Source organism: Erpetoichthys calabaricus, chromosome 4 (genome assembly GCF_900747795.2).
Source record: "Erpetoichthys calabaricus chromosome 4, fErpCal1.3, whole genome shotgun sequence".
Classification (NCBI taxonomy): Eukaryota; Metazoa; Chordata; class Cladistia; order Polypteriformes; family Polypteridae; genus Erpetoichthys; species Erpetoichthys calabaricus.
In genome coordinates, this window is record NC_041397.2 from 274,953,503 (window position 1) to 274,968,256 (window position 14,754).

General features: G+C 36.9%; 1 protein-coding gene across 1 annotated transcript in view; it reads left to right on the forward strand.

Moving 5' to 3' along the window:
- LOC114650902 (male-specific lethal 3 homolog) overlaps positions 1-14,136 on the forward strand; it is a 44,999-nt gene extending 30,863 nt beyond the window's left edge. Inside the window, exons 9-13 of the mRNA XM_028800822.2 lie at positions 1,937-2,199; positions 3,223-3,332; positions 5,812-5,911; positions 6,167-6,251; positions 12,281-14,136. Coding sequence (XP_028656655.2) covers positions 1,937-2,199; positions 3,223-3,332; positions 5,812-5,911; positions 6,167-6,251; positions 12,281-12,380 — 658 coding nt within the window. The 3' untranslated portion in view covers positions 12,381-14,136. The remainder of the gene's footprint in view (positions 1-1,936; positions 2,200-3,222; positions 3,333-5,811; positions 5,912-6,166; positions 6,252-12,280) is intronic.
- Positions 14,137-14,754: the final 618 nt, after the last annotated feature.

The window sequence follows — 14,754 nt, forward strand, 5'->3', positions numbered from 1 at the left end:
ACTACACACTGCACATCCAGTAGCAGCTCTAACTAGCATGCAGCCAGCATGTCCAGTAAACATCCTTGTTGTAATTGTGTTGCTTTGTTTTGACAAAGTTGAGGGTTGTTGTAAATATTTTAGTAAGTTAAAAAACTGATGGAAATATGTTACTTATTTTGTGCAACATCTGGTGGGGCTGATTTTTATCTAATTGTTTTGGGGAGAGGGATTGTGTGACATAGTGGTGGGACCAATCCCAAGTAAACTTCAGAAATAAACTTTAAAGCCTTTGGGCACGTGTATTGTGGTTGAGTCTGTTTTAATTTGAGGTAAAACAGAGCCATCCAATTAACAGTGACTAGGGAAGAATATTTGTATTCTGATTTTTTTTTTTCTTTAGAACACTACCCCAATTATAAATTTCCAAAATAGATTTCAGAATGGCAAAGTAAAAGTAAGTCATGTTCATTTTAAGGAGTAGAAGCTCATTGGTAATTTTGTGTCCTGTCATCCCACATATCAAAGGTCTTTTTTCCACCATATATCCTTATCTTTATGCTTTTATTATGGCTGTTTTTGTTTTAAATGGATTGAAATTACAATATTGATAGATTTAGAAGAATGACTAAAGGCAAGTTTTAAAATGCTCAGTTTTTATTTTTGCGGTTAATCATTTGTAAACTAGTCTGTTAACAGTGATGATAGAAGTTACATGCTAGTCAAATACAGATATACTATGGACTTGGAAGTGCCATGAGGCTGTTGTGGAGTAACTATTTCCACTTGTTATATTTAAAGTGACTTTATTGTGTGAATTTCTTACGTAGTGTGTAATCCCAGATCTTAATAGCCTGTCTCACTAGCAGGTGTCTGTATGCAGAGACTATATCTATAGACTGTTTATTTTTCTTCTGCCTGATATTGTAGCTTGGTGTAAAAATACAGGGTAATTCTGAAAGATTCATTGATCTCAAAGTGCCATAATTTTACAACCATGAGGCGCCTAGGAACCAGTCACATACCACATTGAAAGAGCCTTGAGTACAGGGACACCCAACATGCTCAATAGAGTATGGGTTGAATTTGACTATCGCGTTGATGTTGTCCGTACAGCTGGAGTATTTCATATTGAGCACTTGTAAAATTACATAATACATTTCATGCTCACCTAAACCATTTACAATTTACTACATTGTTCTATAATGATTTACATGTGAAATAAATCATTTTGAAATCAGATGAATCTTTTTGAATCACCCGGTATATTGTGTAATTACTGAAAACATAGTAGACCTCCATATTTAAGAACACATCCTTTAAAATGTTGGCCCAAGCACGCATAATGTCATGATACCCAATGTTAGATGTGCTGATACTGATGCAACAAACCAACCTTAAAACACAATGAGTTTGTCATGAAATTTTAAAACTGGTAGGTTGGGAGAGTTTGAGTTTGGTTTTACAGAATTTGCTTTTTGAAAGTGAATAGAAATTCAGTGAATTCTTAAATAGCAGAGGAGATAAACTGCTAACACTGGCCAGCATTGGCTTTACTTCCTTCTGTGTTAATAAATTACATCATTTTCCAAAAACAAATGCCATCGCAATAATGGTGGTGTAAAGCGGTTAAGGGCATTAATTGCAGTACTTGCTTTAAATCTTTGTTGCTTATTTTGGCGGTGTTAGTTAGTTTGAAGCTGTGCATCAAGGATCAATCATAGGACTCAATTCCTACCATATAAATCCAATTTTTAAATTACTTCACTATGTTTCATTGGCAATGTAGTGAGTCGGGTTATTAAAAACTGCAGTTATATGCTTTTTGTGTGAAAAACTTAACAAACATCTTCTTGAAAATGTGAAGCTACTTCTATTTTAACATTTAAGTTTCTAATTGATCCCCACCTGTACTTTATTTTCCTGCTGATAGTAATATTGTCCTGTTTTTCCACAGGAATATGAATGAGAGGTCTCCTAGCCCCCCACCATTGAACCCTTCTACCCCTCAGTCCATAGATAGCCAGCCCATTGTCAGTGAGGTTGTAACACCAAAGCGCAAGAAGGTTGAACCAGAAGCCCTACAGTCTTTGCGAAGGTCAACAAGGCACACGTCAGGTGGAGACCGCCTCTCTGAGAGCAGTGCCTCCCCACAGCCAAAGCGCCGGAACACAGATACACCTGCTCCTCTTCCCAAACTGTTTCTGCATTTGGACAAAAGTATGTGGTGTTTTTGTGCATTTCAAATAAAGTACATACTCTTTATGTGGCGCTTTTTTTTTTTTTCTTCAATAATTGTAGAAAATGTTCTTATATAAATTTAATTGTAAACTTTAATTTTGGTTGTGCTTACCATTAACAAGAACATTTAGTTCAAGAAACATAAAGAATGCGATTATTTTAAGAAAGCTTACAACATGTCATATTTTAACAAATATCTAGTGATTAATATTTAGGCATGTTTAAAAAAAAATACAGTATGTTGTCACAGAAAACATTTTGTTTCTGAAATTATTTCTGTACTAGGGGTTCCCCCCTGCTTGCTTTGCCTGCTAGCCACTTTGTGTCTCTGCCGCTCGCGTTGTGAAGGGGGGGCTGAATGCACCCCAAGGAGACGCGTTCGCTCCTCCAAAACCCCCTCTTAAACGGTGATACAATGGGAAAGCAATATTTTTTTTTTTTTTTTTTTTTTTTTTTTTTTAACCTCCTCTTTGCTTGATCAGCTGCTGGCTTGCTGCTGCTGCTGTGCCTCACGAGCTGCATCTTGCACAGCGCTTCGAACATTTAAAAGCCTGTACAGCAGCTGTCCTACTCTTTGTGTTTTATTTCCAGCCCCGGGCGTGGTTAAATCTTTTGGCACAAAGTCCCGTCTCGCGAGACGCAAGTCTTGATATTTTTAGTTTATAATTTAAAAATGGAATAAGAATCTGAAAATCTAACAACATCACATTAAAGTTCGATAAATTCAGAAAAGAATGATACCAAACATATAAATGTAGGTTTTAAATTTGCACGACTTAAAGCGTGACAAAAAACGTGACATAAAATCGTTGCACTTTTAGGCTTAGGATTTTATATTTATAGAGTAGATATTGAAGTTTAATTTATTTTTTTTTTTAACTTTGTTGGTAAGTCTCACTATATAAGCGGGTTACTTTTGGTGTAAATATACATGTGGCATGTGTTGCTTATTTAGATTCAAAATATTGTGGTGTGTTAAATGTGCTTGTGTTTACTTCACAGAAACTCCAGTCCATAGTGGGTCGTCATCACCACTTACCTTGACACCAAGCAAAGAAGGCAGCTCGGTGTTGTCAGGGCTAGAAGGAAGAAGGAACAATGAATTAAATGAGGTAATATTACATTAAGGGGAGATATTCAGTGCCTTGCGAAGGTTTTAATCCCCCTTAGTGTTTCACCTCTTTTATTGCATTACAACCTGGAATTAAAATGGATTTGGGGAGCACCATTTGATTTGCACAACAAGCCTACCATTTTGAAGTTGCAAAATATTTTTTATTGTGACACAAACAATAATTAGGACAAAAAAAAAGAAGAAATCATGAATGACCATAGGTTTCACCCCCAAAGTCAATACTGAAGTGGAGCCCACCATTTACTGCACATTTCTATTAGCTTAGCAAATCTAGCCACTGGGACTTTTGCCCATTCCTCAAGACAAAACTGGTCCAACTCTAAAGTAAAATGGGTTGTGTTGGTGTGCAGCAGTCCAAGTTATGCCACAGATTCTCAATTGGATTGAAGTCTGGGCTTTGATTAGGCCATTCAAAGACATTTAAATGTTTCCCTTTAAACCATTAGAGGGTACTTTCAACAGCACTTGGACTAAAGTCCCCATACTTTTTTTCTACCCTTTTTTTTTTCAAAAAAAAAAAAAATAATAATAATTTTGTACTAACTTACTATTTTCTTCTAGCAGGGTTTTGTATACAACTTGGTCAGCGGTAACTTGTTTAATGACAGTAGATTTAATCCTAGCCTTAAAGACTGAAGAACAGTCGTAGACTACTAAGCACTGTTGTAAGTCGCTCTGGATAAGAGCGTCTGCTAAATGATGTAAATGTAAATGTATAGGGTCCTGCTGAAAGGAGAGCCTTTGTCTCAATCTCAGATCTGTGGTAGACTGAAGAATTGCCCTGCTTCTAGTGCTATCCATCTGTCCTTCAATCCTGACCAGTTTTCCTGTCCCTGCCAATGGAAAATCATTCCCACAGCATGATACTGTCATTACAGTGATCCCTCGCTATATTGCGCTTCGCCTTTCGCGGCTTCACTCTATCGCGGATTTTATATGTAAGCATATTTAAATATATATCGCAGATTTTTTGCTGGTTCGCGGATTTCTGAGGACAATGGGTCTTTTAATTTCTGGTACATGCTTCCTCAGTTGGTTTGCCCAGTTGATTTCATACAAGGGACGCTATTGGCAGATGGCTGAGAAGCTACCCAACTTACTTTTCTTTCTCTCTCTCTCTTGCGCTGACTATCTGTGATCCTGACGTAGGGGGTGTGAGCAGGGGGGCTGTTCGCACACCTAGACGATACGGACGCTCGTCTAAAAATGCTGAAAAATTATCTTCACGTTGCTACCTTCTGTGTGCAGCTTTTAAGTATGCTGCACGGTGCTTCGCATACTTAAAAGCTCAAAGGGCACGTATTGATTTTTGACTTTGTTTCTCTCTCTCACTCTCTCTCTCTGCTCCTGACGGAGGGGGTGTGAGCTGCCGCCTTCAACAGCTTTGTGCCGCGGTGCTTCGCATACTTAAAAGCAAACAGCCCTATTGATTTGTTTGCTTTCCTCTGTCTGTCTGACAGACTCTGCTCCTGACTCGCACTCCTCTCTACAACCTCCTGTGTTTCTGCGCAAATCTGTGGCCCAAGCATGACAATATAAAAATAACCATATAAATATATGGTTTCTACTTCGCGGATTTTCTTATTTCGCGGGTGGCTCTGGAACACAACCCCCACGATGGAGGAGGGATTACTGTACCATGCTTCATTGTGACATTGGTGTAATAATAGTGTGCTATGCATGGAATTTTCTCATCATGGCTAAAAAGTTCAATTTTAGTCTCAACAGACCAGAGTTCCATGTGTTTTGTGGAGTCTGTTACTGTTGGGCAAACTCCAGACTTGTTTTTTTCTTTAAGCAATGGTGTTTCTCTGGTCACTGTTCCATAAAACACCACCCTGTAGAGCTTAAAGTGGTCCTGTGGATAGATATTCCCATCTCTGGTGTGGATCTTTGCAGCTCCTTCAGTGTTATCCTTGGTGTCTTTGCATCTGATTTTTAATGTCCTTCTTTGTCTCTGACATGTTTGGAGCGTTTTGTACTCTTCATGTTTCTTGCTTAGTGGTGTTGCAGAATCTGGCCTTTCAGAACTGGTGAATTTTTATAATGCACTCAACTTTTTACTTTTTAATTGTTTACTTGTTTATTGTAGTAGGGTGTTGTACCACGTCATCCATAATGGATACAATGAGAAGCCAAGCAAAATGTCACCTTTTATTGACTAACTGAACAGATTACAATATGCAAGCTTTCGATGCAACTGAGGCCCTTCTTTAGGCAACTTTTAATCAAGTTGCCTGAAAAAGGGGCCTAATGCAGTGGCAGGGATCTGTTTGCTAAAAACAGCAAATGTGAATATAAATAAAAGTGTTTATTAAAATGGCTTAAATGTTAAATCTTAGACATTCTTGAATCAATTAATTTAAATTTATAAAGTAATGTTCTTCTGTTTCACTTGGTAGGAAGACACCCTAATTTTGTTCTTGCATGTTTTACTTGCTTGCAATTTTTTTAAGGTGTTATCATGGAAGCTGACTCCTGACAACTATCCACAAAGTGATAAACCACCTCCACCTTCCTACATGTATGGTTCCCAGCATCTCCTTAGGCTTTTTGGTATGTGAATAAGGTCTTGAGTAAAGCTATGGTTTGAGAAAATATTCAGTATGTTCTACAGTTGTAGAACTGTATTAATTTGCTTATTTTTTATTACTACTTTATTATAAAAAAAAATTTGGAAAATTTTGAATAATAGTTATACAAAATTTGACTGAATTTACAATTTAACAGAAGCTGTTTAATTCTTAAACTCTTAAGTATTCTACAAATTTTTTTTGTGTGGACTTCTAATTTCTTATGTTTGTTTTTCAGTTAAATTGCCAGAAATACTAGGAAAGATGCACATCCCAGACAAGAACCTTAAGGCTTTAGTAAAACATCTTGAGCTCTTTTTGAGGTACGTTTATTGAAGTGTAATCCTTTTGACTTGAATGGTTTTTTTTCATTGTGGCCATTTCAGTATATTTTATTAGGTGTTTGAAAGATTACTCTTCATAAAGAAATTGGTACAGACTAATATTAGACTATTTAAAATATATGAATGATATTCTAAGTACATTGGACAACTTAAGTTTTTGCTCCCTGAACACTTTTTGGTGTATCTTACGGATTTTGGCCTGCTGTCAAAAATCAACTTTAAATTTTCCTATCATGTGCAGTTTTATTTCTGTCACCTATTATTATTGTGATTTCCTCTTATGTATGTTTACAGTTAATACTAGAATTACAAGAGCCTACGAGAAAACTCTTAAATCCGTTCGCACTTCTCCATCTTCGTCTTTTGTCCTGTAAATGTGCCGATTAAGACAAGCAGCAAGCAGCCGGCTATTCCATCCCCCACCGTCGTAGAACGTTCATGAATTTCTCCCAGCTCATGCCTTGTTTGATTATCTGGGAGTGAACTGTTGGAGTTTTAGAGTGGAAATAGATTATTTGGAACACATGCATTTCATGTGTGTTCTGTTTCTACAGTAATCTGTGTAAACACATTGTTAAAACAGGAACTTTTTCATATTTTAGTAATAAATGTTACCAAATGTAGGCATAAACTATATAATGTGTGAAGCCTGAAGTCCAAAGATCAAATAAACACTTTCACAAAAGGTCCAAGGACGATACAACAGCTTCCATGGCATAGCAGAAAGATTTGCTGACTTGTAATCAAGGGGCCACCGGTTTGGTCCCCACTGCCTCCTATATTTGCCGTTTTCAGTAGCGAGCTGCTCTTATTGTTAATATTATACAGTACACACATACATTTGGTTTGTGTCTGTCACAGTAGTGTACATTTATAGTACTGAACTTGTAAAAGTTACCTCTTTTTTTCACTTCTCTCACTCACGATCACGATACATACTACCGTCCTAGGGATCTGACGCTGTTAGTTTTTATTTGAAACTGGGAATAACTGTAGATGTGAGTGGTGTTTTGAGGTAATGGATCTGGACATTCTCTGATCTGGAGAGATAAAAGCTGATACACAAACGCTGTAGGGCGGTAGTATGTATCATGATCGTGAGGAAGGTATTTTTGCTGTTCACAAATCAGAAATGTCATCAATAACAAGTGGTTCAAAGATCTTCTAGTGAGGCCAATGGCAATCACATGGTTCATGCTGCTGAGAATTTTCTTGGCAAGTATAGAGCACCAAACTATTTCCAGCTAGTTGACAACATGCTTCATTATTCAAAACCACCAAGTGACAACATGTCACTTAAGGTTAATTTTCTGCATTTACACTTCAAATTCTTCCCTGCTAATTATAGCTCAATTGAAGTAATGTACTGTGTCAGCATGTGTATGTGATTAAACACACTAAATCGGGGTCAATAAAAGTTAATTTCATGTTTCTCCAAATTCCTGGCATGTATAATTGAACACTGTTAGAATTTATATTTATCAGTTTCAGTTGCCAGTATCTTTGTGATTTGTTTTACAGTGTTTGACTGGGACTAATCCCGAAAGTAAGAAAAGTGGACTTTGAGTAAATTTGCATTTTAGGAAATTCTACACTGGCACAGTGTTAGTCATTATGGGTCTGTGTGAGTGTTCCTTATGATGTAAAGGAACATTCATGTTCAAATATTCTTCCTCCCTGGCACCTAAAGGACTCCCTTAAGCAAATCAGAAAATAGATGAATAATGACAGAATTTTATTATAAAAGTTATATAATATAAAAGGTGCCAAATAAAGTAAACACATAGTGTGCACATTTCATTGCAAAAATTGTCTCCCAAAAAAATTAAGGGGATACATTTATACTAGGGAATCCATTCCCGGACGGGTTTATCCATTCCTGGGAATTTGGGGCTCCCGGGGATGACACAGTGCATGGGCATCTCACATGTGAACGGTTTTAGAATGACGAAACTTATTTTTAATAAAACTACTGCAATATGTTGACACAAATAAAAGACTAACCTTATCTACAAGCAGTTCATGCTGTCATAGAAGTACATGTATCTTTAGTTGTGCTTTCTACGCTCTTGTTACCACAACGTCCTCACAGGTGGCGCAGTGGTAGTGCTGCTGCTTTGCAATAAGGAGACTGTGGAAGATTGTGGGTTCGCTTCCCGGTTCCTCCTTGTGTGGATAGCGCTTTGAGTACTGAGAAAAGCGCTATATAAATGTAATGAAGAATTATTATTTATTATTATTATTAACGTGTCCAGTGTGCGATCGCCCTGGCAAGAGCACACCTTCATGCAGAAGTACACCAGTTGCTGAGAAAGCACGCTCTGCCTCCACTGAAGTAGGCGGCACAATCATCAAATACTGATACACTTGTTCTAAGCAACGCCAGCGCTTGCCGTTGCTCTGAAACACCGGCATTTCAGCTTTTACTGATGCATCCAGTTTCTTGTCATCATTCTGTGATGGCAAGTTTCTTGGCACAGATAATGCGGATGCAACAGACTGACTCATTGCAATTTCAAGTTGCTGTTCAAAGCTGTTGTCTGATGAAGTGCAAGCTGCTGCAATGGCTCCACCTTAATTATTTTCAACTATAACTGTTATTTCTTGATCGATTTTTACACTTTTACACGCTATATATGCAAGCTTGGCCGTTCCCGCATTCCCAGAAATGAAAAATGTCCAGCCCGGGAATGGATTCCCTAATTTATACTATAGAATGGTTTAGTCTGTTTCATTTCACTTCTCAGTACTTAACTGTGGAGCCTTCTTCAGTCTTGACATACAGTATGTAAAAACCGTCTTTTGAAATGCATACAAAAGGATTCTTGTCCAAAACATGAGAACTTTTTACTACCTATGCTTCATCTCCAGGTTTCTCTCTGTTTTGCGATTTATGAATACCATAGCAGTTAAATGGATATATAAGTCCTGGTAGCTGAACCAAGTTAATGTTACTTTACAATGTTACAAATTAATGTTATCATTATTAATTGTATCTAACATTGCATGTTTTAATCATAAAATAAATGCTTAAATCATTAAGTAAATATTCACTGAATCACAACATTTTAATTTAGAATCGACACAAAGGAATAAAAAAAAAATGTAATGGAATACTTTAAACTTAAACAATGAACTGAAACCTAGCCTTTTTTAACAAAATACTACTTGAGAAAGTACAACCTGAATTTGAGTGCCTCCTTAAAAGGCAAGTTGAAAACAAGGCCAATGTATTATTTTGAAGACTGAGTTAATTGAAATAAACATCTCTTACATGGGCATACATTAAAACTTTTGTTAAAACTCCGCAAATGCCATCCTCCATTGTTCATCATTATCATCAACAACTTGATAATTATATTCTAAACAAGTGGTTAGGTATGCCGTATAGGACAGCCATGTATGAGCAGGTATGGGAACGAAGCAGCTGTAAAATGCATCCAAAGTGCTTGCTAAGTACTGTGTCTGTGACCAGCAATATCTGACCTGCTTCTTTTTTGGCTGCGCCCTGTTCAGACAGTTTAGCACATGTATAGATTTAATGCCTCTGTGGTTAGTAGAATCTGTGGTGTTCCTTGGGATTTTTTGGGTTACAAAAATTGTGCCACCACAGGAAAACACTGCTCTACATTTACCATTGCTCCTGGCACACGAACAAAGATCACCGTAGCTGCTTTCTCATTTTAAAACTGACACTGTGCATTACTAGGATGATTATGCTACATTCTTTGCATAAATTAGTAAAGATACTGCAATTTGAATCTTGGGTAGGGATAATAATTATACTTCTACTTCGTAGAATTTTATCTTTATATTGGGGAAGCCAGTACTGTAAGCTGGTTGGTAGACGGGCGAGTTAAATAACAGAGGTACTAGAGTTTGGTTTAGTGCTACTCAAAGATGGCTTATTTAGCACTTAACGTGATATGACACTAATTCAATCTTCTTACAGAAACATGAAATTGGGGGGGAGGGTGGAAGACCCTAATTTTTGCCTTCACAACTTTTCTCTATCATTACCCCAGGACTGCCATTAGCCACACTTCTCTGCACCTACAGTATGTCAGTATGTATAAATCAAAGTGAACACCAATGCTGTGTATTGACGTGTTGTGTATGGTTGTGAACTGTTTTAATATGAAATGGTAAACCTTTAAATGAAAATGTTATTTCATAAAGTTTTTTAAGGTAGTATATAAATACTGTACTGGATGTGCATGTAATTCTTTAGGTACACACTTATCTTTTTTGTATTACTGTTTCGAAAGGTTTAAAAAAAAAAAAAAAAAGTCACCCTGACCAAAGCTCTGCCTGAGGCATTTGCCTTGGGGCCGCCCATGGATGCAACAGTATTTTTTAATGCATTAAAGAGGCCACATTAATTACAAAAATTAGCATGTTAACTTTCCCAGGCCTAAAATATATATACAAAGGTGCTTGAAAATTAGTGAACCCTTTAGAATTTTCCATATTCCTGCACAAGTATGACATAAAACATCACCAGATTTTCACACCTAAATGTAGATACGGAAAACCCAGCTAAACAAATAGACAAAAATATCATACTTGGTCATTTATTTATTGAGGAAAATCACCCGGTATTACATATCTGTGAGTGGCAAAAGTATGTGAACCTTTTAGTATTTGGTGTGACCCCCTTTTTGCAGCAATAACTGCAACTAAACGTTTCTGGGAGGTCTTGCTTGATCAGTCCTACACATTGGCTTGGAGGAATTTTAACCCCATCTTCCATACAGAATTGCCTCAATTTGGGGATTTTGTTGGGTTTCCTTAAATGAACTGCACACTTCAGGCCCTTTTGTAACATTTTATTGGGTTAAGGTCAGGACTTTGACTTGGCCATTCCAAAACCTTTATTTATTCATCTTCAGCCACTCCTAAGTAGAGTGACTTGTGTGCTTGGGGTTGTTGTCTTGCTGCATGATCCAGTTTCTCTTGAGATATAGTCCACGGGTAGATATCTCAACAATATCCTTTAGAATTCAGTGGTGGTATTCAGAGTTCATTTTCCTGTCCTGGCCCAAAGCACGATACTATTGCCACCATGTTTCACGGATTTGAAACATTTTTCTTACACGCTCCAAATGCAATTGGAAACTGAAAGAAACTGTGACAGGAAGAGATCTGGCAGACTCAAAGACCTAACCAATCAGAAGACAAGTTTCTGAGGGTCACCAGCTCGTGTGATAGGTGCCTCACAACACAACAGCATCATGCACAGCTTAACAGTGCACGTCAAAAATAGCAAGTCTGTTTCTGCTGTGAAGAGGAGACTTGTGCTGCAGGTTTGACAGGGTGAGTGACAGTAAGAAAGCCATTCCATGGACGCAATAGGGCCTCGAAGTACCTGCTGTGGACTGCTGAAGTCTGGAAGAAAGTCTTCTGGACCGATGAATCAAAATTTGAAATCTTCAGTTCATTACATAGTGTGTTTGTATGCCATCAAGATATGGTGATGGTTCCTCAGTGTGTGACACCAACTGACAAACATGGAGGAGGCAGTCTGGGCTTCTTTTGTTTCAGGCAGAGTTGACAACTTGCATAGAGTTACTGGCATTCTGAATCAAAAGGGTTACACAGCAAAAGGTGGCTACTTTGAATCAAAAAATTTGAATAACATTTTGTACACTTGATGATTCCTTGACTTACGTTTTTTTTTATTTGCCATTGTTTATTTGTTCTATGCCTTGATTTCATGAAACATTAAGACATTAAAACTTGACTGTGTGTATATAAAATGAATATAATTACAGCTTCCTCTGTAGTTTTAATGTCTTTAACACAGTCCAATATCTGCTCAGTGTATAGGAATTGCATGATGGGTGCATTGCTGCTTCAGCTTTGAACACTACTGGGAATAAAAAAAAAATTCTGTAAATAGGTGGATATTCTCGTTTGACTGAACAGCCTTGGCATGAACATTGCTAGTATGAATCCTTCAGGATATTATGCTGTTTTTGCTAATTTTTTTTCCTTTTTTTGTACAGGTTTCTGGCAGAATTTAATGAGGATTTCTTTCCTGAGTCTGCTTATGTATCGGCATCAGAAGCTCACTACTGTATAAAGCACCTCAGGGCAGTCTACTGATTGATCACAGGAAGAAAAGCCTTTCATTGCAAGATTTCAGTGTTACTTTTCTTTGCCCTCTGGCAAACAGCTGAAGGATCAGACAGCTATAAAAGACATTTGATTAACTAAGCTCCTTCATTCTGTTCTTTATATAACAGCTTGTGGCATGTACAGTTGCATTGCCTTTTAGATATTACAACCTTTTATTCCCCTCCAAGCTTGGTTCTGTCTTCATGCATCAGACTTTTTTCCATTTTTTTTTGTGCTGTAATATTCAGGAGTGATGGGAATATGTAAATTATAAAAGTACATATTTTAAGATTAATATAAAGGTCATTGCTTTGTTCAGTACTATTTTGTTTTGTTTGGGGATTTTTTTTTTTTTTTTTATCATTTGCTGATATTTATATCCATGTGTTTAATATGTGGTGCCATTGCATTCCAGCTTCCGTCTCTAGCTGTGCTCACATATTAAGTGATGTCTCTCGTGGAACATCAATAAAAGAAGTTCATAATAAGCCACTTTGTTTTTGGATGGATGGAGTATTTTCTCCTCCATCATTCCTCTTCTCTCAAGCAGAATTAAGATTTTAAAAGGGGGGTAGATCTGTTGTGAATAATTTGATCTGCTGCTTTAGTTTATAAATCCCGATTTTTGCCTTTTGTTGGGTGCATTAGTAGAAAATACTAACAATTCAGGTTTGTATCCAAAAAAAGGCACCAAGGTAAGTTAATTTTCTACACATATCTGTTTTGTGCATTCATGTATGATGGAGATGGTAGCCTAATTAATACAAACCAAGGGAATTTTCACAGAACTATTGTAGCTAAAAATTTGCTGTTTTTTTCTACCAAAGATAACGGCAAGAAGAGTGAAATCTTTTAGTACGGCCAAAAAAAAAAAAAAAAAAGATTCACTACTTTTTATTAGTTGAAAGCTTCGCATGACACATTGTGTTTCCAACCTCACTACACTAGTTGTCCATGTTCCAGGTCACCATCTAGTCCTGCACTACCATTACAGTGGAGAATTGCCTTAGTAAAGCAGGAATATCCCAGCACAATAAATGCAAGAATGTTAACACAGTTTGCTTTCAACCATACTTCATTTTCTAAATGCACTATACCCCCCCTTGATAAATATTTAATGATATTCTTAATGGTAAATTTATTCAACTTGTTAAACATTATTTACAGAGTTAGCTGGCTTTTCTGAATTATTAACATGGAGTGCTATTTCGGTCCTTGCACCCCAACAGAGACAGTTCTATTGTTCCTCGGGCATCATTGCAGTTTTTGTTCCAGCACTGCCAGTCAGCTTAAAAGTTAGTCTCGGGCATCATAAAGGAGAGATTCAAAGGCATATTATTTCACAATTGTTAATAAAAGATAAAAAGGAATGGCACCCATTCTGTCTCAGTGAGAATATGGAAACGTTACGCAAAGTCCAAGATGCCCCCTCTGCCTTCCTCAGATATTCACGTATCTTGACATATTCCATAGATGCACTTCTTAGACGCATTAAACATAATGGGGTATATTTGTTTTATAGTTCAGACTTTAAGAGTACACAACTACAATTGAAATCTGAAAGTGTAGACAAAGGAGTGTACATACTTTTTAGGTTTAAAACTTTAAAAAAGAGTATACTATTAAATACAGGTAGAGTTTACACATTTTTGGCAGTACAATAAATTATTGAATTTGTAAAGTATTAAAGTATGCATGTATCTGTTTTGCAAGAAAGAAGTCATGATGAATAAAACCTTTTAAATTTTTTTTTTTTTTTTTTTTTTTAAGATGTACTGTAGTAACCTCTTTACTACTATTAAATAGTGCCAAGGAAAAATCTGAAGAAAAATGTACTCTCGCCGAGGTTAGTTATTTTGCTGCTAATACTTTCTGAGGGAAACATTGTGGTAATTCTCACAAAGTCCTTCAGAAAGCTAGTTGCAATGGCAAAAGAGTGTTTAGACAATATAAAGCTAATTAAGGTGCTCTCTGCAGAGGACCAGGACACAGTGTGAATCAGATGATGAAATGTTCTTGTGCTAAATTTAAAGTGTCATCTTGCAAACAAACAAGCAAAACATTAACTTTAACAGGCCCCCGCCCCCCACACACACACACACACACACGCACGCACAGGAGTGCTCAAAGTCCATTGAGGTGTTTTTAGTGATTTGGGACCATTTAATAATTTGGTGGTGTGTTCTTTTCATTGTCATGATCATTACCCATCAGAAAGGCCTCTGCAGTAAAAACAAATGTAGCTGAATAGTCAAAATTGTTCTGTTTAAGCTAACCACAGTCTGGTGTTTTACAGTTGTAATTCAGTTTTGATTAAATTCTCATTTTTTCTTCCCCCCCAAGGTTAGGGAGACTTGGCCTG